Source organism: Ranitomeya variabilis, chromosome 3 (assembly GCF_051348905.1).
Source record: "Ranitomeya variabilis isolate aRanVar5 chromosome 3, aRanVar5.hap1, whole genome shotgun sequence".
In the NCBI taxonomy this organism is placed as follows: domain Eukaryota; kingdom Metazoa; phylum Chordata; class Amphibia; order Anura; family Dendrobatidae; genus Ranitomeya; species Ranitomeya variabilis.
In genome coordinates this window covers 423805171-423831013 of record NC_135234.1, presented here as the reverse complement: position 1 = coordinate 423831013, position 25843 = coordinate 423805171, and the positions used below count along the sequence as shown (strand labels likewise).

General features: G+C 43.1%; 2 protein-coding genes across 6 annotated transcripts in view; one reads left to right on the top strand and one right to left on the bottom strand.

Moving 5' to 3' along the window:
• Window positions 1-25843, top strand: part of MRM3 (mitochondrial rRNA methyltransferase 3) — a 63019-nt gene that overhangs the window by 20736 nt on the left and 16440 nt on the right. For all 5 annotated transcript variants that reach the window (XM_077296364.1, XM_077296367.1, XM_077296366.1 and 2 more), the window contains exon 2: window positions 8010-8100. In XM_077296364.1, coding sequence (XP_077152479.1) covers window positions 8051-8100 — 50 coding nt within the window. In that variant the 5' untranslated portion in view covers window positions 8010-8050. The remainder of the gene's footprint in view (window positions 1-8009; window positions 8101-25843) is intronic.
• On the bottom strand, window positions 137-25843 carry GLOD4 (glyoxalase domain containing 4). The gene is made up of 9 exons (XM_077296369.1): window positions 25671-25843; window positions 13150-13199; window positions 12780-12900; window positions 12027-12171; window positions 11013-11149; window positions 10453-10539; window positions 8430-8543; window positions 2726-2812; window positions 137-988 (listed from the first exon to the last, which is right to left on the bottom strand). The coding sequence occupies exons 1-9, from the start codon at window positions 25758-25760 to the stop codon at window positions 923-925; spliced, it is 897 nt and encodes a 298-aa protein (XP_077152484.1). The 5' UTR covers window positions 25761-25843; the 3' UTR covers window positions 137-922.

Sequence of the window (25843 nt, the reverse complement as noted above, 5' to 3'; positions counted from 1 at the left end):
AGCTCTCCCTTGCGCCCAAACAGTGGTTTACCCCCACATATGGGGTATTAGCGTACTCAGGACAAATTGTACAACAACTTTTGGGGTCTATTTTCTCCTGTTACCCTTGATAAAATAAAACAAATTGGAGCTGAAGTAAATTTTTTGTGAAAAAAAGTTAAATGTCCATTTTTATTTCAATATTCCAAACATTCCTGTGAAACACCTGAAGGGTTAATAAACTTCTTGAATGTGGTTTTGAGCACCTTGAGGGGTGCAGTTTAGAATGGTGTCACACTTGGTTATTTTCTATCATATAGACCCCTCAAAATGACTTCAAATGAGATGTGGTCCCTAAAATAAAATGGTGTTGTAAAAATGAGAAATTGCTGGTCAACGTTTAACCCTTATAACTCCCTAACAAAAAAAAAAAATTTTGGTTCCAAAATGGTGCTGATGTAAAGTAGACATGTGGGAAATGTTACTTATTAAGTATTTTGTGTGACCTATCTCTGATTTAATTGCATAAAAATTCAAAGTTGGAAAATTGCAAAATTTTCACCAAATTTCAGTTTTTTTCACAAATGAACACAGGTAATATCAAAGAAATTTTACCACTATCATGAAGTACAATATGTCACGAGAAAATGTCAGAATCACCGGGATCCGTTAAAGCGTTCCAGAGTTGTAACCTCATAAAGGGACAGTGGTCAGAATTGTAAAAATTGGCCCAGTCATTAACGTGCAAACCACCCTTGGGGGTAAAGGGGTTAAAATGTAATAGCGTACAGCACATACAATGTAATTAAAAATAAAAATCATCAGGGGAAAAAATTTTTTTTTAGCCAAACAAAATCTCTTTCTACACTTTTATTATTCAGCAGATTTTTTCTCAGCATATAAAGCACAGGCAGGCAATTAAAGATGAACACTTCCTGGCTGATTATGCGGATGGCTTCTGTCTCTGGTGTTTTGCGAACCACTCGTCACTCTTGTCTGCGGACATTGCCTGTAAGGACAGAATTATGTAGTGCCATTAGAAATAATGCACAAAAATCTTAAGAGCCTATCACAGTGATATATTTATATTGTTGGGTGTCAGAATATATACTTAGGTCCATTTCTAGTCCAAGTGCAATGGAGCAATAAGTGGTTGTCTTGAGACCTGGGATACTGGAAATGTACTGTGTATTCTACGGCATTATACAGAAAGTCAGCCGTTAAATCAGATTATTACTACAACATTGACTAAAAAGAGAAATTACAGAATAGATCGCTTCTCTTGGAAATGACCAGGCGCTGAAATGTTGAAAATGGACTGCACTGAATGTCATTTAGGTAAAGTGATGGGAACGGAGTTTCTCTCATAGGTGTAAGAGGAAAAGACCGAGCCAGGTAGAATTGCACAAAAAGTGGATTCATTCTTAAAGGAAGTTTGTCACCCACAAAACTCAATTTAAACCAGTCAAATAGACAGAGGAGAGACAAAGGCCTCATAAAGATCAGGCCTGTGATTTTGTTTTCTCAGCCATGATTATCCAGAAAATGATCTTTAACGCCTATGCAGATGTGGATGACGTTGCAGTTGATTGACAGCTTGCCTAGTAAAAGTACTGGCTGAATGGAAAAGTCGACCATACGCACGCACACTGACTGTGAAGGTATATGCGCACAGAGTGCAGGAGTTGAGCGGGCACACTCATGTCACTCTCCCGTGGCGGCTAGTTACACTGATCCACAAAGGTCTAGTGTGTGATGGCAGCAACAGAAGAGAGATGTGTGCATGACCACTCTGCACCTGTCAGTCTGCGCGCATAGTCAATTTTACAGTTCAGGGAGTGCTCACTCTGGGGAAGCGAGCGGTGTCTTTCACAAAATGGGAACGGGCGGAAAGTGCCCTGAGAGCTTGGCTATGTCAGGGACGCACGGAGCACCCTCATTTGAATAATAATTTAAGATTTTTTTTTTGATGATCAAAGTTGATCAGTTTTATACGGAGTTTTTTTTTTCTCTTTGAGTTGGGTGGGGTGGGGGTAGATGAAGTCTACGGACCCCATACATCAAGACCTGCGGTGTTCTTGCCGGTCTTGATGAAAAGATGGGCTGAAGTCAGATGCTGTTAATAAAGAGGAGTGCACCTCTTCATGAATCAGGAGCGCTGGATGAGTGGTGTACACCTCTGTGTGCGCCTCAACACAAATCTTACTCCAGTCCCTGGTGGAGTAAAAGTTGTGGTGTGGCAAATGCCGGCGTTTGTCATAAATCTGAGGCTATGTGCACACGTTGCGGATTGGTGTGCGGATTTTTCCGCACTGTTTTTGCAAAGTCCACAGGTAAACCGCACTGCGGATTACCCGCGGATTTACCCCGGTTTTTGTGCGGATTCCACCTGAGGTTTTACACCTGCGGATTCCTATTGAGGAACAGGTGTAAACCGCTGCGGAATCCGCACAAAGAATTGACATGCTGCAGAAAATACACTGCCTGTGTACATAGCCTGAAGGAGTTATGTTTGCCATGCCCCTGTCTCACCCCAGCTCTGCACACTTGGTTGGAGCTGGGCGAAATGGTGTGAGAATGCTAAAACTTGCATAATTTTAGTTACACAAAAATAATGCGACTTTTCAAAGCTTTTTACGCCAGAACACTGGCATAAAAACTTTAATGTATCGGGCCCCATGGTCAGTAAACGTGCCAGTTATTCACATGCCAGTTGTATGTAGCATTTTCATTAATGTACACTTACATCATTGAGAAGCTGATCAGCATTTGGATCAATCCGAGACAGTTCTCGGAAGGCTTCATCCCCAACAAAGCAAATTTCATGACCATCCTAAAAGACAAAAAGCAATGAGCATATATACATGGAGCTAACAAATGTCCACTTACAGTATGGCAGAGAAAACACCTGAGCTGGGGGGTAAATTCAGCCTCTCCATCCTAGCTGGGTCTGTCATGGCTATTTATAAGAGATTGATGGACTGGAGAATCAATAGTAAAATACTACCGCTCTGTCAGTTCATATAAAAGCACTGCAAGTAAAAGCCAGAGCTAGTTCAGATGTATTGCCAAAGACAATCTGTAAGTTGACCTACAAGCAATGAGTTAATAGTGACCCATGTAAACGGAGCTGCCTATGATGTTATCAATCATTCTACAGTAATGAGCTGCTATCAGTTTATGATGATGAAAGTGAGGACTACAATACTGCTGCCATACAGAGGTGGAACCAATTTAGCAGAACCATTACCTGGAGCCTACAGTCCTAAAGCTCCTTTATTTAATAGGTTTCTTGTCCAGCATCTGGCTAAAAATGTTAACTGGGTAATTAAAGAGGAAGAAATCATTGTGCCTTTCCTATGATCTGAGGCACTGACTCTTTCTAATCTAATAAAACCAATACTCCCTAAACCAGCAAAATGTAATAAACTCATTTAAAACGAGGGCAGCTGGCATGGAGCCAGACTGGGTAAGCTATCCTAGGAAGCCTTGCAATCTTTAGAATGCCACAATGTTATAGATGCTGAATGCTGCCAACAAGTCATGAAAAACATATGACGGCTATTATATTACACCGCGGTCAGGAGACAAGTGTACTGCAGCCCCGATGCTTCAATCCAAACCTTCACGGGTCAGGAGGAATTTAAATGAATTTCCTCAAACCACAAAAAGCTCCTGTAAATGACACTGCATTCTGTTTAGCAAATACACATAAGGAGGAGGTGATAAGTAATGGAGGGGAAATGCATTTATTTTTTGCTCTGTTTCCTTTATTGTAGGTCTTGTTTTATAAAACATTAAAAAAAAAAAATAAAAAAAACTAAAAGAAAAATAGCCAAAGCGTACATTGAAAAATAAACTTATGTGCATCGATGAGTGCTTCTCACTAAATTAGAATATCAAAAAGTTAATTTATTTCAGATCTTCAATAAAAAATTGAAACTTTTATAGAGTCATTGCAAACAGAATGATCTATTTCAGTTGTTTATTTCTGTTAATGTTGATGATTATGGCTTACAGCCAATGAAAACCCAAAAGTCATTACTTCAGTAAATTAGAATCTACTATATAATTGCCTAAGGGTACTTCCGTCTGTCCTTCTGTAACGGTTATTCGTTCGCTGATTGGTCTCGGCAGCTGCCTGTCATGGCTGCCGCGACCAATCAGCGACGCGCACAGTCCAGAAAAAATGGCTGCTCCTTACTCCCCGCACTCACTGCCGGCGCGCCCGCATACACAGCTCACACAGGGTTAATGCCGGCGGTAACGGACCGCGTTATGCCGCGGGTAACGCACTCCGTTACCGCTGCTATTAACCCTGTGTGTCCCCAACTTTGTACTATTGACGCTGCCTATGCGGCATCAATAGTACAAAATGTAATGTTAAAAATAATAAATAAAAAAAAAAACCTGCTATACTCACCCTCCGCCGCCTTTCTCGCTCCTCGCCACGCTCCCCGGACCGCTCCATTACAACCGTCAGCTTGCGGTTCGGTCCCGTCCCAGGACTGGTGTGCGGCAAGGACCTGCCGTGACGTCACGGTCATGTGACCGCGACGTCTTCATAGGTCCTGCTCCCACCAGCCCTGGCACTTGCAATGGAACTCGGCTTCAGGAAAATGGCCGCCGCGATCTCGATCTGCGCATGCGCGGCATCCCGCGGCCATTTTCCTGAAGCCGAGCACTACCATCTGCACAGGATCCCAGGAAGAGGAGACACGGGACGCCGAGGAGCAGCGACAAGAATGGTGAGTATGATACACTACAAGGGGCCCTCGGATCGTTAGGTGAGTATGTTTATTTTTTATTTTTTGGCCCTGTGACATATGTGCCTCGGTAATATACTACGTCACTGGGCAATATCCTACGTGGCTCTGCTGTATACTACAAGGCTGGGCAATATACTACGTGGCTGGACAATATACTACAAGGCTGGGCAATATACTACATCACTGGGCAATATCCTACGTGGCTCTGCTGTATACTACAAGGCTGGGCAATATACTACGTGGCTGGACAATATACTACAAGGCTGGGCAATATACTACAAAGCTGTGCAATATACTATGTGGCTCTGTGCAATATACAACGTAGCTGCGCAATATCCTACGTCGCTGTGCTGTATACTATGTAGCTGGGCAATACACTACGTGGCAGGGCAATATACTACAAGGCTGGGCAATATACTACGTGGCTCTGCTGTATACTACAAGACTACGTGGCTGGACAATATACTACAAAGCTGTGCAATATACTATGTGGCTCTGTGCAATATACTACGTAGCGGCGCAATATCCTACGTCGCTGTGCTGTATACTATGTAGCTGGGCAATACACTACGTAAATGGCCAATATACTACGTGGACATGCATATTCTAGAATACCCGATGCGTTAGAATCGGGCCACCATCTAGTACTTTATAACATCCGCTTGAAAAATTTTAAAATCCGAAATGTTGGCCTACTGAAATGTATGTTCAGTAAATGCACTCAATACTTGGTCGGGGCTCCTTTTGCATCAATTACTGCATCAATGCAGCGTGACATGGGGGTGATCAGCCTGTGGCACTGCTGAGGTGTTATGGAAGCCCAGGTTGCTTTGATAGTAGCCTTCAGCTCGTCTGCACTGTTGGGTCTGGTGTCTCATCTTCTGCTTGACAATGCCCCATAGATTTTCTATCGGATTAAGGTCAGACGAGTTTGCTGGCCAATCAAGCACAGTGATACTGTTGTTTTTAAACCAGGTATTGGTTCTTTTGGTAGTGTTGACAGGTGCAAAATCCTGCTGGAGAATGAAACTTCCATCTCCAAAAAGTTGTCGGCAGAGGGAAGCATGAAGTGCTCTAAAATTTCCTGGTAGACGGCTGTGCTGACTTTGGTCTTGATAAAACACAGTGGACCTACACCAGCAGATGACATGGCTCCCCAAACCATCACTGATTGTGGAAACTTCACACTAGACCTCAAGCAGCTTGGATTGTGTGCCTCTCCACTCTTCCTCTAGACTCTGAGACCCTGATTTCCAAATTAAATGCAAAGCTTACTTTCATTTGAAAACAACACCTTGGACCACTGAGGAACAGTCCAGTTCTTTTTCTCCATGGCCCAGGTAAGATGCTTCTGGCATTGTCTATTGGCTTTGAGTGGCTTGACACAAGGAATGCAACACTTGTAGCCCATGTTCTGGATATGTCTGTGTGTGTGGTGGCTCTTGACTCCAGCAGCAGTCCACACCTTGTGAATCTTCCTCCAATTTTTGAATGGCTTTTTTTTAACAATCCTTTCAAGGCTGCAGTTATCCCGGTTGGTTGTGCACCTTTTTCTACCACACTTTTTCCTTCCACACAACTTTCCATTAATATGCTTGGATACAGCACTTTGTGAACAGCCAGCCTCTTTAGCAATGAACTTTTGTGGCTTAACCTCCTTGTGGAGTGTGTCAATGACTGCCTTCTGGACATCTGTCAAGTCATCAGTCTTCCCCATGATTGTGGAGACTACTGAAAGACTAAGGGATCTTTTTAAATGCTTAGGAAGCCTTTGCAGGTGTTTTTTGTTAATTATTCTAATTTACTGAAATAATGACTTTGGGGTTTTTATTGGCTGTAAGCCATAATCAACAACATAACAGAAAAACACTTCTTGGATCCCGGTCAGACGCCTCTCAATCAGCCGAACCAGATCTTCACTTTGCACTGACGAGGGGCAGTACCCCGAAACACAGTGTCTGCAAATTGAGATTCTGGTTTGGCTATTATCCCAAGTCATGTGACAAGGCTCGTTAAAGGGTCGACATTGACTGTTAGGATTGCCACTTCCAATAGGTGGCACTAGAGTTCTAGTCCTCTTCCTCTCTAAAGAGACAATTTGCAGAAAAATACTTGAACGAGATCACTCTGTAATGCCTCTATATAATATATGAGTTTCACTTTTTGTATTGAAGAACTGAAATAAATTAAGTTTTTGATGATATTTGATGAATTTAGTGAGAAGTACCCGTATATTCTAGAACAGGGCTTCTGAAACCATGTTAGTGCAGCTGTATGGCTCCACGCTGGGTAGCTCTTGGTCTTTGTCTACTGGGTACATTAGGCTACGAGACAGAGCCCTGTGCTATCCACTTCTCTGGGATTTTTCTAGCTCCAGTCTGTTGTGCTGATGTAGGACAATTTGTTAAATATTAGTTAAATCCTGATATTAATGATTTTTGCTTCCAACTAAAGGTACAAGACTTGTCCAGGATTAGAAAAAATTGGCTTTTTTTTCCCCCAAAACAGTGCCACCACCTGTTCAGGTTGTATGTGGTATTGCAGCTCATCTCCATTCACTTCAATAGAGCAATACCAAACACAATCTAAGGATAGGTGTGGCGATGTTTCCAGAAGAAAGCATCAATGTACTTGTACCCCTTAAACCTCTTACCTCCAGAGTCAGTTTTCGTTTTTACATTTGCATTTTTCCTTCCCTTTCTTCAGAGTATCATAATGTTTTTGTTTTTTTTTTTTTGGAATTTTGGGGTAGATACGATGTATTGAATGCCTTTCATTGCGACGACCAAAGAAATGTAATTCTGGAGTTTTGATTTTTTTTTCTCGTTATGCAGAAGATTAATTTATTTTAGATTTTGATGGATCTGACATCTTTGAATGTAGCGATACAAAATATGTGTATTTTTTACTATTTCACCTTTAGTGGGGCAAAAGTGTGATCAAATCAGCCATCAAGTACAGGAAATAAGGAAATATGCAGGCTCAGCGTGTGAGCTCGCATCAAATGCAGGTACACGGCTTATGGCGTAAATATAAGTCATCGGTCATGAAGGGGTTACTGTTTGTGTAGTGTGTGCAGTAAAATACTTACAAGGTGCCATCTGCTGCAGTTTTCCAAGACTGCTCCACTCCCACTCTTGCATCATGTGACCACAGCGCTTTCTTATCGGCTCACAGCGCAGACCGTTCTTTTCTTATAGCAAGTGACTTGTACTGAGTCTCATAGACTTACATTAAGAAAGTGACTTCTTGTCCACACAGAAACTACGTGAGAGACGGCTGATGACAAGAGCAGTCATGTGATGCAGGAGAGGACAGGAGCGGCGCTGGAAATGGCAGAAGACAGCAATTGGTAAGTATTTTAATCCACACAATACTGATTGGTAACAAAGGTGGCAATAAAAAAGAAAAAAAAATCTGCATAAAACTATTCAGCTACCTAAAAAGGGTTAATCTGAGGATCTCACAACATTCTGTCCACAGATAGTCACAGCTATAGTACACTAAGGTCAGGCTCAGACGAAGGTAAACAAAATTACTAAATTTGACAGGATTTTATTAGTTTTCCGAATTCTAAACAGTATATTGGAGAACGATTTTATATTTTGGTCTCATTTTACATCATGACTTTTTCCAGGAGCTCCATCACCTCTTTAATATCTATTAGTTACAATTACTCACAGGATCAGCCAAAATAACAACTTGAACTGTAGCCTTCCCTGGAGTATCCAAGCTTACAAGCGGAGTCAAGATCTTGTGATTCTCTCTTTTCATGGTTGCCTCAATAGTTGCAAGCTGTAAACAAAAACCCCACAGATGAACAAAAAATAAGCGATAAATTGTAAAATATCTGGAATTTTACAACCCGATAAGAGCTTTAATCTATAATTACGTTGCATTTCTCTTTGCTATGTGACAAAATAGAAACACATTTTGAAAGACTTTTTTATTGCTACATATGCTTGTAACCCTAAACACATAGATCGCTCATACTGAGGCTAAAATCTAAAGAAAATTAGACAGAATAAATAACCCCCTCCCCCCCAACAAACTGTTTATATAGTAATGTTGCTCTCTGAAAGATAAAGTTATCCAGACATTTACTCATCCAACCTGTTGCTACCTAACTGAGAAATGGCGATTTTAATTAACATTCAAATAAGACCTAAGTGCAATGATCGTGTCAAAGCACTTCCCAAGTCAATGTCTCCCTGACTACTACCAGCCCTGCATGACTGACAACTCACTGGCTTGACTACACAGAGACTTGGGAAATGCTTTGACACTCCTAGAGCACTTAAAGTGGTTGTCCAGTCAAAACCGATAAATCTGCAGTCACTGTGTGGGATTACAGACTTATGAATCCCTCCAGCGCTCAGGACCTGAGGGTACATACGAGTTATACACACTCCAGGCCAGTGGGCAAGGCCTTGCGCTCCATCTACAAATGTATGGAGTGAGGCCAAGCCCACTGCCTAGGGGCATGTATAACTCAATCATACCCTCCAGTTCAGGGTCCGAAACCGACAAATACACACAGCACAGTGTGTACACTGAGGGAATCATAAGTCTGTGTGAAGAAACCAGAGTATATATCTTAACTACCCAGAGGACTAAGTTTTTGCAAACCAAGAAGAATTGACTTTTTATCTGTATATTGGCTTGTGGATTTAAAGGGAATCTGTCACATACTTTTTCGTATATAAGCTTCGGCCACCGCCATCAGGGGCTTATCTACAGCATTCTGTAAGTTTGCTATTGTGTGTTGTGGTTCAATAAAGTATTGCCACACTGTTTTACCCTCACCCTGTGTTGTCCAAGTAGCGTTATACCTACGTTTAACGGGAGAGCGGACGTTAGGCGGGACGATTCCTGGTCCATGCGGTTTCAGCTAGCATAGGCGCCCTTCGACACCCAGTTTCCCCACCGTCTACAATCACACAGAGTGACTATAAAAACTTATCGGTTTTGACGGAACAACCTCTTTAAGCCTCATTTGCATGTGAATTAAAACAGAGGTTTTATTTGACAGGGAGCAACAGAATGCATAAATGAAAGTGTGGATGACAAAATAAGATGACCATATAAAAGATTTGTGGTGGACAGTCGATCATGCTGCCAGATTCCCTTTATAGAGATTCTGTCAGCAGGCTTTTGCTATTTAATTTGAGAGCAGCATAATATAGGGCAAGAGAGACTGATTGCAGGGATGTGTCATTTACTTGGCTGTGTGTTGTAGTTTCAATACAATCAGTGTTTTATCAGCAGGAAATCAGAGGATCACATGCAAGCCAGTCCAGCTAATCTTTTTATCCCCACCCTTCAACACTGGTTGGCAGCTTCCTATACGCACTGTATATTCTCAGAAAGCTAGGAATCAGCGTTGTGGGCGAGATGACACACAGCTCGGCATTCTGAACACGGATACACCTACAACACAGAAAACAGGGATTCTATCAAAACTGCACCAGACAGTCCAGTAAGTGATACATAGCTGGAATCAAGGTCTCTTCCCGTTATCATACTGCTCTCAGATAACATGGCATAAAAATGCTGCGCAGTTACAAATTTATGGTCCCTACTGACTGTACACTTTAATATGAAACTAAAGAAAATGGAATTGAAAAATATACAATACAATTAAATTATTACAGATTTATTGATTAAAATAATGAAAAAGAAACAAAAAATAAACAATTCCAACCTCATCTTTTGGACAAGCAAATGCGATTCGTCCAAACGCTGCTGCGTGGTCCACCGATCCTCCGATGTCCTGTAGCTCCAGCTTGCACTGCAAAATGACAACTGAGTTACATTTTACACATTTTTGGAGGCTGATCTAAAAAATGTATGGTGTCCCAAAATCTGGAGATTTATCAAAACTAGTGCAAAGCTAAAGTGGATGTGTAGCTCATTGCAACCAGATTGCTTTTATAGCCTTCATTTAAGTCAGGTAAGAGCATTGACCGTACTCCAACATGGTCGGTGTTTATTCTCGGAAGCACAGTGATGTCCTGATGAATGAAAGTCTGATGTATTCTGTCATTAAGTACACTTTATATAATCCTTTGGTGTAACAGCCCAGTGGATCGGTTTTTATATAATACACTATTTTGTGGTGGCAGGTCGACTTTATACAGAAACAAATGTCAATCCTATATTAGCCAATGGCATGATCTGTGCTACTAAGAAGACTGTCCAACGTTTCCTAAGTATCTGAGTAAAGCAGCTTGCAAATAAAGAAAGCGCAGAGGTAGTCTCTACCTGGCTGTCTGCGTAGCCCAGAAGAACGCTCTTTTTGGCCTTATCCTCATGATAGACTCTCAGGCCTAACAAGTCCGACCAGTATGTAGTAGACTTTTGCAGGCTGGACACAGCAACAGTCACTTTCTGCACTGGATCTGGGAAAAAATATCAATAAAACATAAATTTTAGATCTTAACTTTACATAATATATAAACGTAGATTTGTTTTTGGTAGATTAAAGTTGAGCATACAATCTGCTGGTTTCAGATGGCCACAACACAGGGGTCTTTATGTGCCATATTAGAACCAACACCTGCAACCCAATGTTATCACTTTTCTATTAAAGTGTTTATATTTTAACAGACGGTGAGTGCGATTTACTCTTCTTTTTTCTGACGTTACAATACATGGAAGTCCTGCAATTTAGTTTGATCACCATAGTGGCCGATGTTACTCCAACAGTTTTTGATGAAAAACAGGTCTGGGTCACATGTGAATGGAGAAATGATACCTCTCTTAAGGAGTTCTCCCAATACTTTATTATTGACCTAACCCTAGAATAGGACATTGATATCAGATTATGCAGCATGGTGGCTCAGTGGTTAGCACTGTTGATTTGCAGCACTGGGGTCCTGGGCTCAAATCCCACCATTTACAATATTTGTAAGGCGTTTGTATGTTCTCTCCGTGTTTGCGTGGATTTCCTCCCATACTCCACAGACATACTGATAGGGAATTTAGATTGTGAGCCCTATTGGGGACAGTGATGACGATATCTGTAAAGCGCTGCAGAATATGATGGCACTTTATAAGCATAATAAATAATAATTGGTATAAATCAGATACAGTATCATCTGCTGTTTGCAATGCCAGCAGAGGCAGGAGGAAGGAGGAGACACCCTGTTTAGTGGCCACTGTGAGCGAATAGGAGCTGATCTGCAGTAGACATCAGCCTCTGTGATTAATAATATCACCATTAAAGTGATCGAAATCTGTTAAAGCACGCCTGAAATCGGTCTAATAAGCGTTTACCTGTGTTGGGTTGAGTTCTGTCTTCTAAAAAGAACTTATAACCTCCAGGGGCTTCAGTCTGGAACAGTCCAGGTGATACTTCGGATAGTGGCCAGTTCATCTGCTTTGCATTGAGTATAGCTTGACTGGACTGTAGTGTGAGCCCCTAATGAAACGAAGTAACGCTAAATTTACATGAGCGTTAAAAAAAAAAATAATCCAATTTTCAACCAGAAAAAAAAAAAAAAAAAAAAAGATGAATTTTCATCATCTTTATTATCATCCGAATGCAGCCCTTATTGCATTTGCTTTTATACATCAGCAGTAAATAAAATTTACAAGACCAAAACCAGTTTCCTATGCTAATAATGGAAATGTATCCGTAAAAATTTGATGCTATACGGCTGATCCGTATGGAATACAATTATTTCTGCACACCCATAGACTTGAATAGGTGAGTCACATCCGACATATGGAAGAAAAAAGTGCAAGCTGCAATTCGGTCTGTGTATAAACGCAGTCATCTGAACAGTTGATTAACATTGGATAAGTGCTGTCAGGTTTTTTTCACGAACTGCACTTGGACCGAAAATACTGTCATGTTAACAATGACAGGGCATGTTAACAACAGAGGGCATCAAATTTTCTGTTCCTTCAGGAAACTAAAGCTCATGTACAGGTAAAGAATTCTTATTAAACCACAGTGATTAGAAGACTGTTCATAGAAACATGTTGCCTACATGTTATTTATAGGCCAGGAAACGTTAGACATACCAAGAAATCATTGCCGAGACGGTACTCTCCAACTCCATAGTTGTAGGTCAGCTCAACAACAAAGTGGCTGTCTTCAGACCCAAAGCCTATCATAGTTTTACTCCATTTCCCATCATAGGGGCTGTAATTATGTACAATAGATAGTTGTTGAACACGGAAATAATAATTATAGTGCAATAAAGCATTCCCCATATTAGGAAACCATTAGTAAATAGCAGTCCTTAAATTGTCCTCTTCAGCTTAGTCTTTCCTTATATCTTTCACCATTACCGCCCCACATTATTAAGAAGTGGCATAATGCAATTTTACCAACTTAGAAGAAAAGTACAATAGGGGACAGGGGTCACTAGTAATAGCTCATCTTCCATACCCATTGCAGGTGGCCTTGCACCCTTCTTCAAATTCCTCATGACGTAATACCTGAAACAAACATAAGCATAGTAGAATTCAGTCACGGTCCTTAGACTAGGGTTAGACTCTAAGATCGTATTGTCTCGCCACTACATCGCAAGTAAATGATATAGAGAATCCAGTTACAAATATCTTGTATCAAAAGTATATGTGAGAAGATCACAAGGGTGATCATCATATGATTGATCAAGACACATTGGATGCAAATACAGGGGAAAACGATGGTGGAACAGGGAGCGTCAGCTCTCTCTTCCATCACTGAACCTGTGCATCTGAGCACAGCAGGCGCCATGATGTCACTACATCGCTCCAGCCGAACCTCGCCACACAGCATAGACCAGAGAAGCAGGGGAACAGGGTTAGAGGAGTAGCTTTATTTATTTTTTTTAAATTGACAGTACATTGTGGAAACTGTGGGGACATAAAACGGTGCAAGGGGTCTGTATGGGAAGACATAATTCTGCATGGGGAGCTGTGTGGGAATATAATAGTATGTAAGGGAGCTGTGTGGGGACATAGTACTGTATAAGGGGACTGTGTACATAATACTGTGCAAGGGGTCTGTGAGGGAAGACATTCTGCATGGGGGGCTGTGTGGGAATATAATACTATGTAAGGGGGCTGTGTGGGGACATAGTACTGTATAAGGGGACTGTACATAATCATAATAGTGTGCAAGGGGTCTGTGAGGGAAGAAAAACACCAGAACACAGGCATGCTTACCTGTTCAAGGCCTCCAACAATTGCACTACCCAGGGTGCACCAGGCCCAAGTAAAGATAGCAAACAACACAGGTGCAAATAATACCGATGCAGCCAACCTACAATCAGGAATTGGCTGCTTGGAGCACCCATGCAAAAAAATAGTCTGTATGTGGCATGTTCACACAGGACTGCAAAGTATATGGTGAAAAGCCTATTAATGACGCCATAAATATAGCGGGCTAACCATGATGCATCCTGTGTGAACAGAGGCCACAGTGTACAGAGCCATCTAGGGCCCAGGCGCACCCTGGAAAAATGTACAGTGCACCAAAAACATAACAATGTATGCAAGGTATTGGTTGATATTATGGCCACAATATTGAAGCTGCCAACCCACGTCAAGGGTCCTTGTATCTTGGCAGTCCTAATCTAAAAAAACACCATTGGAGGAAAACCTCCACTAAACTCAAAAAAAACACCAGAACACAGGCATGCTTACCTGTTCAAGGCCTCCAACAATTGCACTACCCAGGGTGCACCAGGCCCAAGTAAAGATAGCAAACAACACAGGTGCAAATAATACCGATGCAGCCAACCTACAATCAGGAATTGGCTGCTTGGAGCACCCATGCAAAAAAATAGTCTGTATGTGGCATGTTCACACAGGACTGCAAAGTATATGGTGAAAAGCCTATTAATGACGCCATAAATATAGCGGGCTAACCATGATGCATCCTGTGTGAACAGAGGCCACAGTGTACAGAGCCATCTAGGGCCCAGGCGCACCCTGGAAAAATGTACAGTGCACCAAAAACATAACAATGTATGCAAGGTATTGGTTGATATTATGGCCACAATATTGAAGCTGCCAACCCACGTCAAGGGTCCTTGTATCTTGGCAGTCCTAATCTAAAAAAACACCATTGGAGGAAAACCTCCACTAAACTCAAAAAAAACACCAGAACACAGGCATGCTTACCTGTTCAAGGCCTCCAACAATTGCACTACCCAGGGTGCACCAGGCCCAAGTAAAGATAGCAAACAACACAGGTGCAAATAATACCGATGCAGCCAACCTACAATCAGGAATTGGCTGCTTGGAGCACCCATGCAAAAAAATAGTCTGTATGTGGCATGTTCACACAGGACTGCAAAGTATATGGTGAAAAGCCTATTAATGACGCCATAAATATAGCGGGCTAACCATGATGCATCCTGTGTGAACAGAGGCCACAGTGTACAGAGCCATCTAGGGCCCAGGCGCACCCTGGAAAAATGTACAGTGCACCAAAAACATAACAATGTATGCAAGGTATTGGTTGATATTATGGCCACAATATTGAAGCTGCCAACCCACGTCAAGGGTCCTTGTATCTTGGCAGTCCTAATCTAAAAAAACACCATTGGAGGAAAACCTCCACTAAACTCAAAAAAAACACCAGAACACAGGCATGCTTACCTGTTCAAGGCCTCCAACAATTGCACTACCCAGGGTGCACCAGGCCCAAGTAAAGATAGCAAACAACACAGGTGCAAATAATACCGATGCAGCCAACCTACAATCAGGAATTGGCTGCTTGGAGCACCCATGCAAAAAAATAGTCTGTATGTGGCATGTTCACACAGGACTGCAAAGTATATGGTGAAAAGCCTATTAATGACGCCATAAATATAGCGGGCTAACCATGATGCATCCTGTGTGAACAGAGGCCACAGTGTACAGAGCCATCTAGGGCCCAGGCGCACCCTGGAAAAATGTACAGTGCACCAAAAACATAACAATGTATGCAAGGTATTGGTTGATATTATGGCCACAATATTGAAGCTGCCAACCCACGTCAAGGGTCCTTGTATCTTGGCAGTCCTAATCTAACCCTGGGTAGTGCAATTGTTGGAGGCCTTGAACAGGTAAGCATGCCTGTGTTCTGGTGTTTTTTTTGAGTTTAGTGGAGGTTTTCCTCCAATGGTGTTTTTTTTAGATTAGGACTGCCAAGATACAAGGACCCTTGACGTGGGTTGGCAGCTTCAATATTGTGGCCATAATATCAACCAATACCTTGCATACATTGTTATGTTTTTGGTGCACTGTACATTTTTCCAGGGTGCGCCTGGGCCCTAGATGGCTCTGTACACTGTGGCCTCTGTTCACACAGGATGCATCATGGTTAGCCCGCTATATTTATGGCGTCATTAATAGGCTTTTCACCATATACTTTGCAGTCCTGTGTGAACATGCCACATACAGACTATTTTTTTGCATGGGTGCTCCAAGCAGCCAATTCCTGATTGTAGGTTGGCTGCATCGGTATTATTTGCACCTGTGTTGTTTGCTATCTTTACTTGGGCCTGGTGCACCCTGGGTAGTGCAATTGTTGGAGGCCTTGAACAGGTAAGCATGCCTGTGTTCTGGTGTTTTTTTTGAGTTTAGTGGAGGTTTTCCTCCAATGGTGTTTTTTTAGATTAGGACTGCCAAGATACAAGGACCCTTGACGTGGGTTGGCAGCTTCAATATTGTGGCCATAATATCAACCAATACCTTGCATACATTGTTATGTTTTTGGTGCACTGTACATTTTTCCAGGGTGCGCCTGGGCCCTAGATGGCTCTGTACACTGTGGCCTCTGTTCACACAGGATGCATCATGGTTAGCCCGCTATATTTATGGCGTCATTAATAGGCTTTTCACCATATACTTTGCAGTCCTGTGTGAACATGCCACATACAGACTATTTTTTTGCATGGGTGCTCCAAGCAGCCAATTCCTGATTGTAGGTTGGCTGCATCGGTATTATTTGCACCTGTGTTGTTTGCTATCTTTACTTGGGCCTGGTGCACCCTGGGTAGTGCAATTGTTGGAGGCCTTGAACAGGTAAGCATGCCTGTGTTCTGGTGTTTTTTTTGAGTTTAGTGGAGGTTTTCCTCCAATGGTGTTTTTTTAGATTAGGACTGCCAAGATACAAGGACCCTTGACGTGGGTTGGCAGCTTCAATATTGTGGCCATAATATCAACCAATACCTTGCATACATTGTTATGTTTTTGGTGCACTGTACATTTTTCCAGGGTGCGCCTGGGCCCTAGATGGCTCTGTACACTGTGGCCTCTGTTCACACAGGATGCATCATGGTTAGCCCGCTATATTTATGGCGTCATTAATAGGCTTTTCACCATATACTTTGCAGTCCTGTGTGAACATGCCACATACAGACTATTTTTTTGCATGGGTGCTCCAAGCAGCCAATTCCTGATTGTAGGTTGGCTGCATCGGTATTATTTGCACCTGTGTTGTTTGCTATCTTTACTTGGGCCTGGTGCACCCTGGGTAGTGCAATTGTTGGAGGCCTTGAACAGGTAAGCATGCCTGTGTTCTGGTGTTTTTTTTGAGTTTAGTGGAGGTTTTCCTCCAATGGTGTTTTTTTAGATTAGGACTGCCAAGATACAAGGACCCTTGACGTGGGTTGGCAGCTTCAATATTGTGGCCATAATATCAACCAATACCTTGCATACATTGTTATGTTTTTGGTGCACTGTACATTTTTCCAGGGTGCGCCTGGGCCCTAGATGGCTCTGTACACTGTGGCCTCTGTTCACACAGGATGCATCATGGTTAGCCCGCTATATTTATGGCGTCATTAATAGGCTTTTCACCATATACTTTGCAGTCCTGTGTGAACATGCCACATACAGACTATTTTTTTGCATGGGTGCTCCAAGCAGCCAATTCCTGATTGTAGGTTGGCTGCATCGGTATTATTTGCACCTGTGTTGTTTGCTATCTTTACTTGGGCCTGGTGCACCCTGGGTAGTGCAATTGTTGGAGGCCTTGAACAGGTAAGCATGCCTGTGTTCTGGTGTTTTTTTTGAGTTTAGTGGAGGTTTTCCTCCAATGGTGTTTTTTTAGATTAGGACTGCCAAGATACAAGGACCCTTGACGTGGGTTGGCAGCTTCAATATTGTGGCCATAATATCAACCAATACCTTGCATACATTGTTATGTTTTTGGTGCACTGTACATTTTTCCAGGGTGCGCCTGGGCCCTAGATGGCTCTGTACACTGTGGCCTCTGTTCACACAGGATGCATCATGGTTAGCCCGCTATATTTATGGCGTCATTAATAGGCTTTTCACCATATACTTTGCAGTCCTGTGTGAACATGCCACATACAGACTATTTTTTTGCATGGGTGCTCCAAGCAGCCAATTCCTGATTGTAGGTTGGCTGCATCGGTATTATTTGCACCTGTGTTGTTTGCTATCTTTACTTGGGCCTGGTGCACCCTGGGTAGTGCAATTGTTGGAGGCCTTGAACAGGTAAGCATGCCTGTGTTCTGGTGTTTTTTTTGAGTTTAGTGGAGGTTTTCCTCCAATGGTGTTTTTTTAGATTAGGACTGCCAAGATACAAGGACCCTTGACGTGGGTTGGCAGCTTCAATATTGTGGCCATAATATCAACCAATACCTTGCATACATTGTTATGTTTTTGGTGCACTGTACATTTTTCCAGGGTGCGCCTGGGCCCTAGATGGCTCTGTACACTGTGGCCTCTGTTCACACAGGATGCATCATGGTTAGCCCGCTATATTTATGGCGTCATTAATAGGCTTTTCACCATATACTTTGCAGTCCTGTGTGAACATGCCACATACAGACTATTTTTTTGCATGGGTGCTCCAAGCAGCCAATTCCTGATTGTAGGTTGGCTGCATCGGTATTATTTGCACCTGTGTTGTTTGCTATCTTTACTTGGGCCTGGTGCACCCTGGGTAGTGCAATTGTTGGAGGCCTTGAACAGGTAAGCATGCCTGTGTTCTGGTGTTTTTTTTGAGTTTAGTGGAGGTTTTCCTCCAATGGTGTTTTTTTAGATTAGGACTGCCAAGATACAAGGACCCTTGACGTGGGTTGGCAGCTTCAATATTGTGGCCATAATATCAACCAATACCTTGCATACATTGTTATGTTTTTGGTGCACTGTACATTTTTCCAGGGTGCGCCTGGGCCCTAGATGGCTCTGTACACTGTGGCCTCTGTTCACACAGGATGCATCATGGTTAGCCCGCTATATTTATGGCGTCATTAATAGGCTTTTCACCATATACTTTGCAGTCCTGTGTGAACATGCCACATACAGACTATTTTTTTGCATGGGTGCTCCAAGCAGCCAATTCCTGATTGTAGGTTGGCTGCATCGGTATTATTTGCACCTGTGTTGTTTGCTATCTTTACTTGGGCCTGGTGCACCCTGGGTAGTGCAATTGTTGGAGGCCTTGAACAGGTAAGCATGCCTGTGTTCTGGTGTTTTTTTTGAGTTTAGTGGAGGTTTTCCTCCAATGGTGTTTTGTCTGTGAGGGAAGATATTCTGCATGGAGGGCTGAGCGGGAATATAATAGTACGTAAGGGAGCTGTGTGGGGACATAGTACTGTATAAGGGGACTGTGTGTGTACATACTACTGTGCAAGGGGTCTGTGAGGGAAGACATTCTGCATGGGGGGCTGTGTGGGAATATAATACTATGTAAGAGGGCTGTGTGGGGACATAGTACTGTATTAGGTGGACTGTGTGTACATAATACTATGCAAGGGGTCTGTGAGGGAAGACATTCTGCATGGGGGGCTGTGTGGGAATATAATATGTAAGGGGGCTGCATGGGGACATCATACTGTGTGAGGGGCTCTGTGGGGACTTCATACTATTGTCATACTGTATAAGGGAGCTGTATGAGGAGATCATATTGCGTGGGGCTCTATGGTGACACAGTGTGAGGGGACATCATACTGTGTGTGGACTGTGGGGGTCATCATATTGTGTTGGGAGCTGTTGATAAAAGTACAAGGGCTGAATAACAGTAGCATTTACTGTTTTTTCTTAATAAAAGCAGTCAATTAAATGATTTTGATTCAGTGCTAAAGGTATGTATACAGTGCTGCTCACCATTATTGGCTCCCCCTTCCTTTTTTTCATAGACAGTACAAAATCTTCAGAAATAAAATGAGAATGTTCCAAAGTTATATACTCAGGAATTTTTAATTAGTGGTCCAAAGTAATACAACAATAAAACTTTGTTTTTCAACTTACAGGTTGCAATTTCAAACAAGAAACAGAATAAACAGCATGTGCAGCAATAAAGGCACCTGTGCCTAGATGGTATAAGGTGCACTGATGGACAACACAAATATCCTGGTTAGCACCTGCAATGCACAATGCTATGTAATCATAAATGCAACAGTCAAAGTGCCTCCAAATGTTTCCTGTAGCCATCTATAAGCTTCTTGCACTTCTCAGCTGTTATTCCCCTTCCCCACACTCTTTCTTTGCAGTTTGTTCAAGCTCTTGAATGTTTGCAGGGTTCTTTTTCCCAATGGCAGATTTAAGCTCACCCCAAAGATTTTCAATGGGATTGAGGTCAGGACTCATTGATGGCTATTTTAAAACAGTCTGTTTTTTTTTCCTTTTCCAACCATTCTGGTGTACTTTTGGATGTGTGCTTTGGGTCATTGTCTTGTGTAGGACCCATGATCTTCAACTCAAACCAAGTTTTCTTATACTGGGTAGGACATTTTGCCCTAAAATCTCTTGCTAATTCTCCGATTTTATGATTCCTCTGATATGGTCAAGGCGTCCAGTAGCAGACACCGCAAAGCAACTCCACAGCATTATGGATCCTCCACCATGCTAAACTGTTGGTGGGATGTTCTTTTCCTTACAAGCTGCATTGCAGCATCTGTAAACAAACTATTGCTTTGCATTGCCAAAAAGCTCTATTTTTGTTTTATCTGTCCAAAGAACATTTTCCCAGAAGGATTGTGGTTTGTCAAGCTACTCTTTATCAAAGATCAGTCATTCCTTTCATGTATTTTCTTCAACAATGGTTTCTTCCTTGGCCTTCGCCCATAAAGCTTTGCTTGGTTTTGTGAGCAACGTATGATACTTGTTGAAACCATGACCCCAGACTTTTGCAGGTCGGCCTTCAGGTTTTTGTATGTTTGATATGGTGGTTTTTTTTTTCCACCATTTGCACCAACATTCAAACACATCCCTTGGCAATTTTCCTCGTCCGGGGAGTTTCTTGACTGTTCCATGCTTGGCAAGCTTTCTTAAAACTGGGACACCAAGGTCTTTGGAGATGGCCTTATACCCTTTGGAAGTCTTGTATTTGCTAATAATAGCAGTTCTGATGTCCTCAGACAGCGTCTTTGTCTTCACCATTGTGACTAAGGCACAGGGCCTACCATGTGGCTTTTTAAGACAGTGAAGGCATCATTAATTGGCTAATTGATGTCACATGGGCATCAACGATTAATCACAACAGATTCTCACTTGTGATTTACCACAGGCGAGACTAAATGTGTTTCCATACTAACTTAATGTAAGTTTAGTGTAACAGCAAGCTTTAGTTGTTTTTTTTTAGGTTTCCCTCCCATTGTTTTAAGTTGTTATCATTTGCTCTTTTGTATTTAACATGTGTGCTCTATACAAAAAAAACGTTCACTTGATTCATTTTTGTTGCAGGGGATATTCCACAATACGTACTTACACTTCATGGGTACCAATAACAATGAGCAGGACTGTACATGTTACAGTAAGCCCTATTGTAACATTTATTAACAGTAGCAGCTTGTCAACAGATAAAGTGATACACATTAACAGAATAATAATAAAGAGGAGAATTAAGTTCAGCTTGTTAGTTCAGCCCTCTATAACAGTCATAGTTTCTCATGTGGCCCCTTGGAAAATGAATTGCCCACCCCAGGAAAAAATTAGATTAATGGGGGTTGTTCGGTGATATCTTGTTTGTTGATGGGAGTCAAACCGCTGAGGTTCACACCGTTTAGCAAAACGGGGCACTTTTATCCCCGTTAGGCTGCCGTCACACTAGCAGTATTTGGTCAGTATTTTACATCAGTATCTGTAAGCCAAAACCAGGAGTGGGTGATAAATACAGAAGTGGTGCATATGTTTCTATTATACTTTTCCTCTATTTGTTCCACTCCTGGTTTTGGCTTACAAATACTGATGTAAAATACTGACCAAATACTGCTAGTGTGACGGCAGCCATAGAATGGAGCAGCAGTGCACATTCAATGCTCTATTCATTCCCTATAGCAGTGATGGAGAACCTTTGAGACCGAACACCTAAAATTTAATCCAAAACCCACTTATTTATGGCAAAGTGCCAACACGGCAATTTATCCTGAATACTGAGATTTTAGTTTAGAAAAAACAACTCATACAGAGAGCAGGCAGGCAAATCAGAGAGCAGCCACAGACAGGAGCAAGGGTGCCAGACTGCAGATATAAAGGGATATGCTTATTATCCTGGTATATGCCGCCCCATCCATGTATATATGCTCCCCCACCCCATCCATGTATATATGCTCCCCATTCTGCCAATGCAGCTGTTATTCAACACATAGAAACCCCCCCACAAACGCTCCTACTCACCTTCCTTGCTCTCCCCCGCCGCTTTCTGAACCCAGCAGCTGACTTCAGCGTCTAAGCGACGATAGATGCACATGACATCACTGCCATGTGCCCAGTCATGTGTATGCCGACGTCCGCTGCTGGCCTCTGATTGGCCAGCAGCATGAATGCAGCGCATGAACCCTGCAAGTTCGTGCGCTGCAATACACTTCAGCTGGTTGGGTGTCTGAGAACACAGATCAGGCTGGCGTTATGTGCCCTCTCTGGCACGGGTGCCTTATGTTCGCCACCACTTCCCTATAAGCTGCGGAGCGCTGCACTTGGCTTTTTGGCAGCCCCATAGAGAAGGGAGCAGTGGTTAGGCGTGCAACCTGCCATGTAATGCGGATAAAAACTCCTTGATCTGCAGGTCCGTGCGGTTCCAAATGGCGGGACACCTACTGATCAACACGTTATCACCTATCCTGTGGATAAGTTCTAAGTGGACATCCACTTTAAGTTAATGGGACGTAGTCACCAGGGCAGCCGGCTTGTTTTGGAGACATTCTGTGCAGTATGAACACTGCCTAATGCATACCTCCCAACCATCCCGGATCCAGCGGGACTGTCCCGATTTTGACAGTCAGCCCCGCGATCCTGGACGGGACATTAGTTGTCCCGCAGTGGTTGGGAGGTGTGCGTGCAATATCACCTGGTCAGCCTCATCCCCGCAACCGCAGAGCTGCCTGAGCACAGCACACCACATATTGGCTGCTCCCTGCTCACAGGAGAGGAGGACCTGTGATGAGGTCACAGGGGGAGGAGTCAGGGGTCACATGATCGGGACCTCCGTGGATTGCAGGACGGCTGTGCTGGTTGCCAACTTGCGATGGTGCTGGATGAGGTAAGCTGCCGTGTGTGGGGTCAGGAAGTGTACAGTGTGGATGTAGCTGAGCCGTGTGTGCAAGGTGTATGGAGCGGAGCCGTGTGTGTACGAGGTGTACGGAGAGGAGCCGTGTGTGTACGAGGTGTACGGAGAGGAGCCGTGTGTGTACGAGGTGTACGGAGCGGAGCCGTGTGTGTACGAGGTGTACGGAGCGGAGCTGTGTGTGCAAAGTGTACAGAGCAGCCGCGTGTGTAGGAGTAGCTATGTGTCATTATGCGGTACAAAGTATCATGTGCGGCCAATATACAGTATGGAGCATCATGTGGGGTCATTATACAGTATGGAGCATCATGTGCGGTCATTATACAGTATGGAGCATCCTGTGCGGCCAGCATACAGTATGGAGCATCCTGTGCGGCCAGCATACAGTATGGAGCATCATGTGCGGCCATTATACAATATGGAGCATCATGTGCTGTGATTATACAATAATGGAGCATCATGTGCGGCCATTATACAATATTGAGCATCATGTGGGGTCATTATACAGTATGGAGCATCATGTGGGGTCATTATACAGTATGGAGCATCATGTGGGGTCATTATACAGTATGGAGCATCATGTGGGGTCATTATACAGTATGGAGCATCATGTGGGGTCATTATACAGTATGGAGCATCATGTGGGGTCATTATACAGTATGGAGCATCATGTGGGGTCATTATACAGTATGGAGCATCATGTGGGGTCATTATACAGTATGGAGCTTCATGTGGGGTCATTATACAGTATGGAGCTTCATGTGGGGTCATTATACAGTATGGAGCATCATGTGGGGTCATTATACAGTATGGAGCATCATGTGCGGTCATTATACAGTATGGAGCATCATGTGCGGTCATTATACAGTATGGAGCATCATGTGCGGCCATTATACAGTATGGAGCATCATGTGCGGTCATTATACAGTATGGAGCATCATGTGCGGTCATTATACAGTATGGAGCACTATGGAGCATCATGTGCGGTCATTATACAGTATGGAGCATCATGTGCAGTCATTATACAGTATGGAGCATCATGTGCAGTCATTATACAGTATGGAGCATCATGTGTGGCCATTATACAGTATGGAGCATCATGTGTGGCCATTATACAGTATGGAGCATCATGTGTAGTCATTATACAGTATGGAGCATCATGTGTGGCCATTATACAGTATGGAGCATCATGTGCGGTCATTATACAGTATGGAGCATCATGTGCGGTCATTATACAGTATGGAGCACTGTGTGGCCATTATACAGTATGGAGCATCATGTGCGGCCATTATACAGTATGGAGCATCATGTGTGGCCATTATACAGTATGGGGCATCATGTGCGGCCATTATACAGTATGGAGCCTCATGTGCCGTCATTATACAGTATGGAGCATCATGTGCGGTCATTATACAGTATGGAGCATCATGTGCGGTCATTATACAGTATGGAGCGTCATGTGCGGTCATTATACAGTATGGAGCCTCATGTGCGGTCATTATACAGTATGGAGCCTCATGTGCGGTCATTATACAGTATGGAGCATCATGTGCGGTCATTATACAGTATGGAGCATCATGTGCGGTCATTATACAGTATGGAGCATCATGTGCGGTCATTATACAGTATGGAGCATCATGTGCGGTCATTATACAGTATGGAGCATCATGTGCGGTCATTATACAGTATGGAGCATCATGTGCGGTCATTATACAGTATGGAGCATCATGTGCGGTCATTATACAGTATGGAGCATCATGTGGGGTCATTATACAGTATGGAGCATCATGTGGGGTCATTATACAGTATGGAGCATCATGTGCGGTCATTATACAGTATGGAGCATCATGTGGGGTCATTATACAGTATGGAGCCTCATGTGCGGTCATTATACAGTATGGAGCATCATGTGCGGTCATTATACAGTATGGAGCATCATGTGTGGTCATTATACAGTATGGAGCCTCATGTGCGGTCATTATACAGTATGGAGCATCATGTGCGGTCATTATACAGTATGGAGCATCATGTGTGGCCATTATACAGTATGGAGCATCATGTGTGGCCATTATACAGTATGGAGCATCATGTGCGGTCATTATACAGTATGGAGCATCATGTGTGGTCATTATACAGTATGGAGCCTCATGTGCGGCCATTATACAGTATGGAGCATCATGTGTGGCCATTATATAGTATGGAGCATCATGTGCGGTCATTATACAGTATGGAGCATCATGTGGGGTCATTATACAGTATGGAGCCTCATGTGCGGTCATTATACAGTATGGAGCATCATGTGCGGTCATTATACAGTATGGAGCATCATGTGTGGTCATTATACAGTATGGAGCCTCATGTGCGGTCATTATACAGTATGGAGCATCATGTGCGGTCATTATACAGTATGGAGCATCATGTGCCGCCAGGTCCCCTGCCTCGTCACTGCTCACCTTCATGCCAAGCACATCCCTGAAGAATCGTGCCGTCTGAGGCCTGTCAGCCACTTTGAGGACATAGTGCAGCGCTCTCCTGCCGCCCATCCTGCCTCCTAGCTCCACAGCTGACGCCGAGCCTGCGCTGCTTGATCACGTCACGCATTGTCACCATGGAAACCGCCCCATAT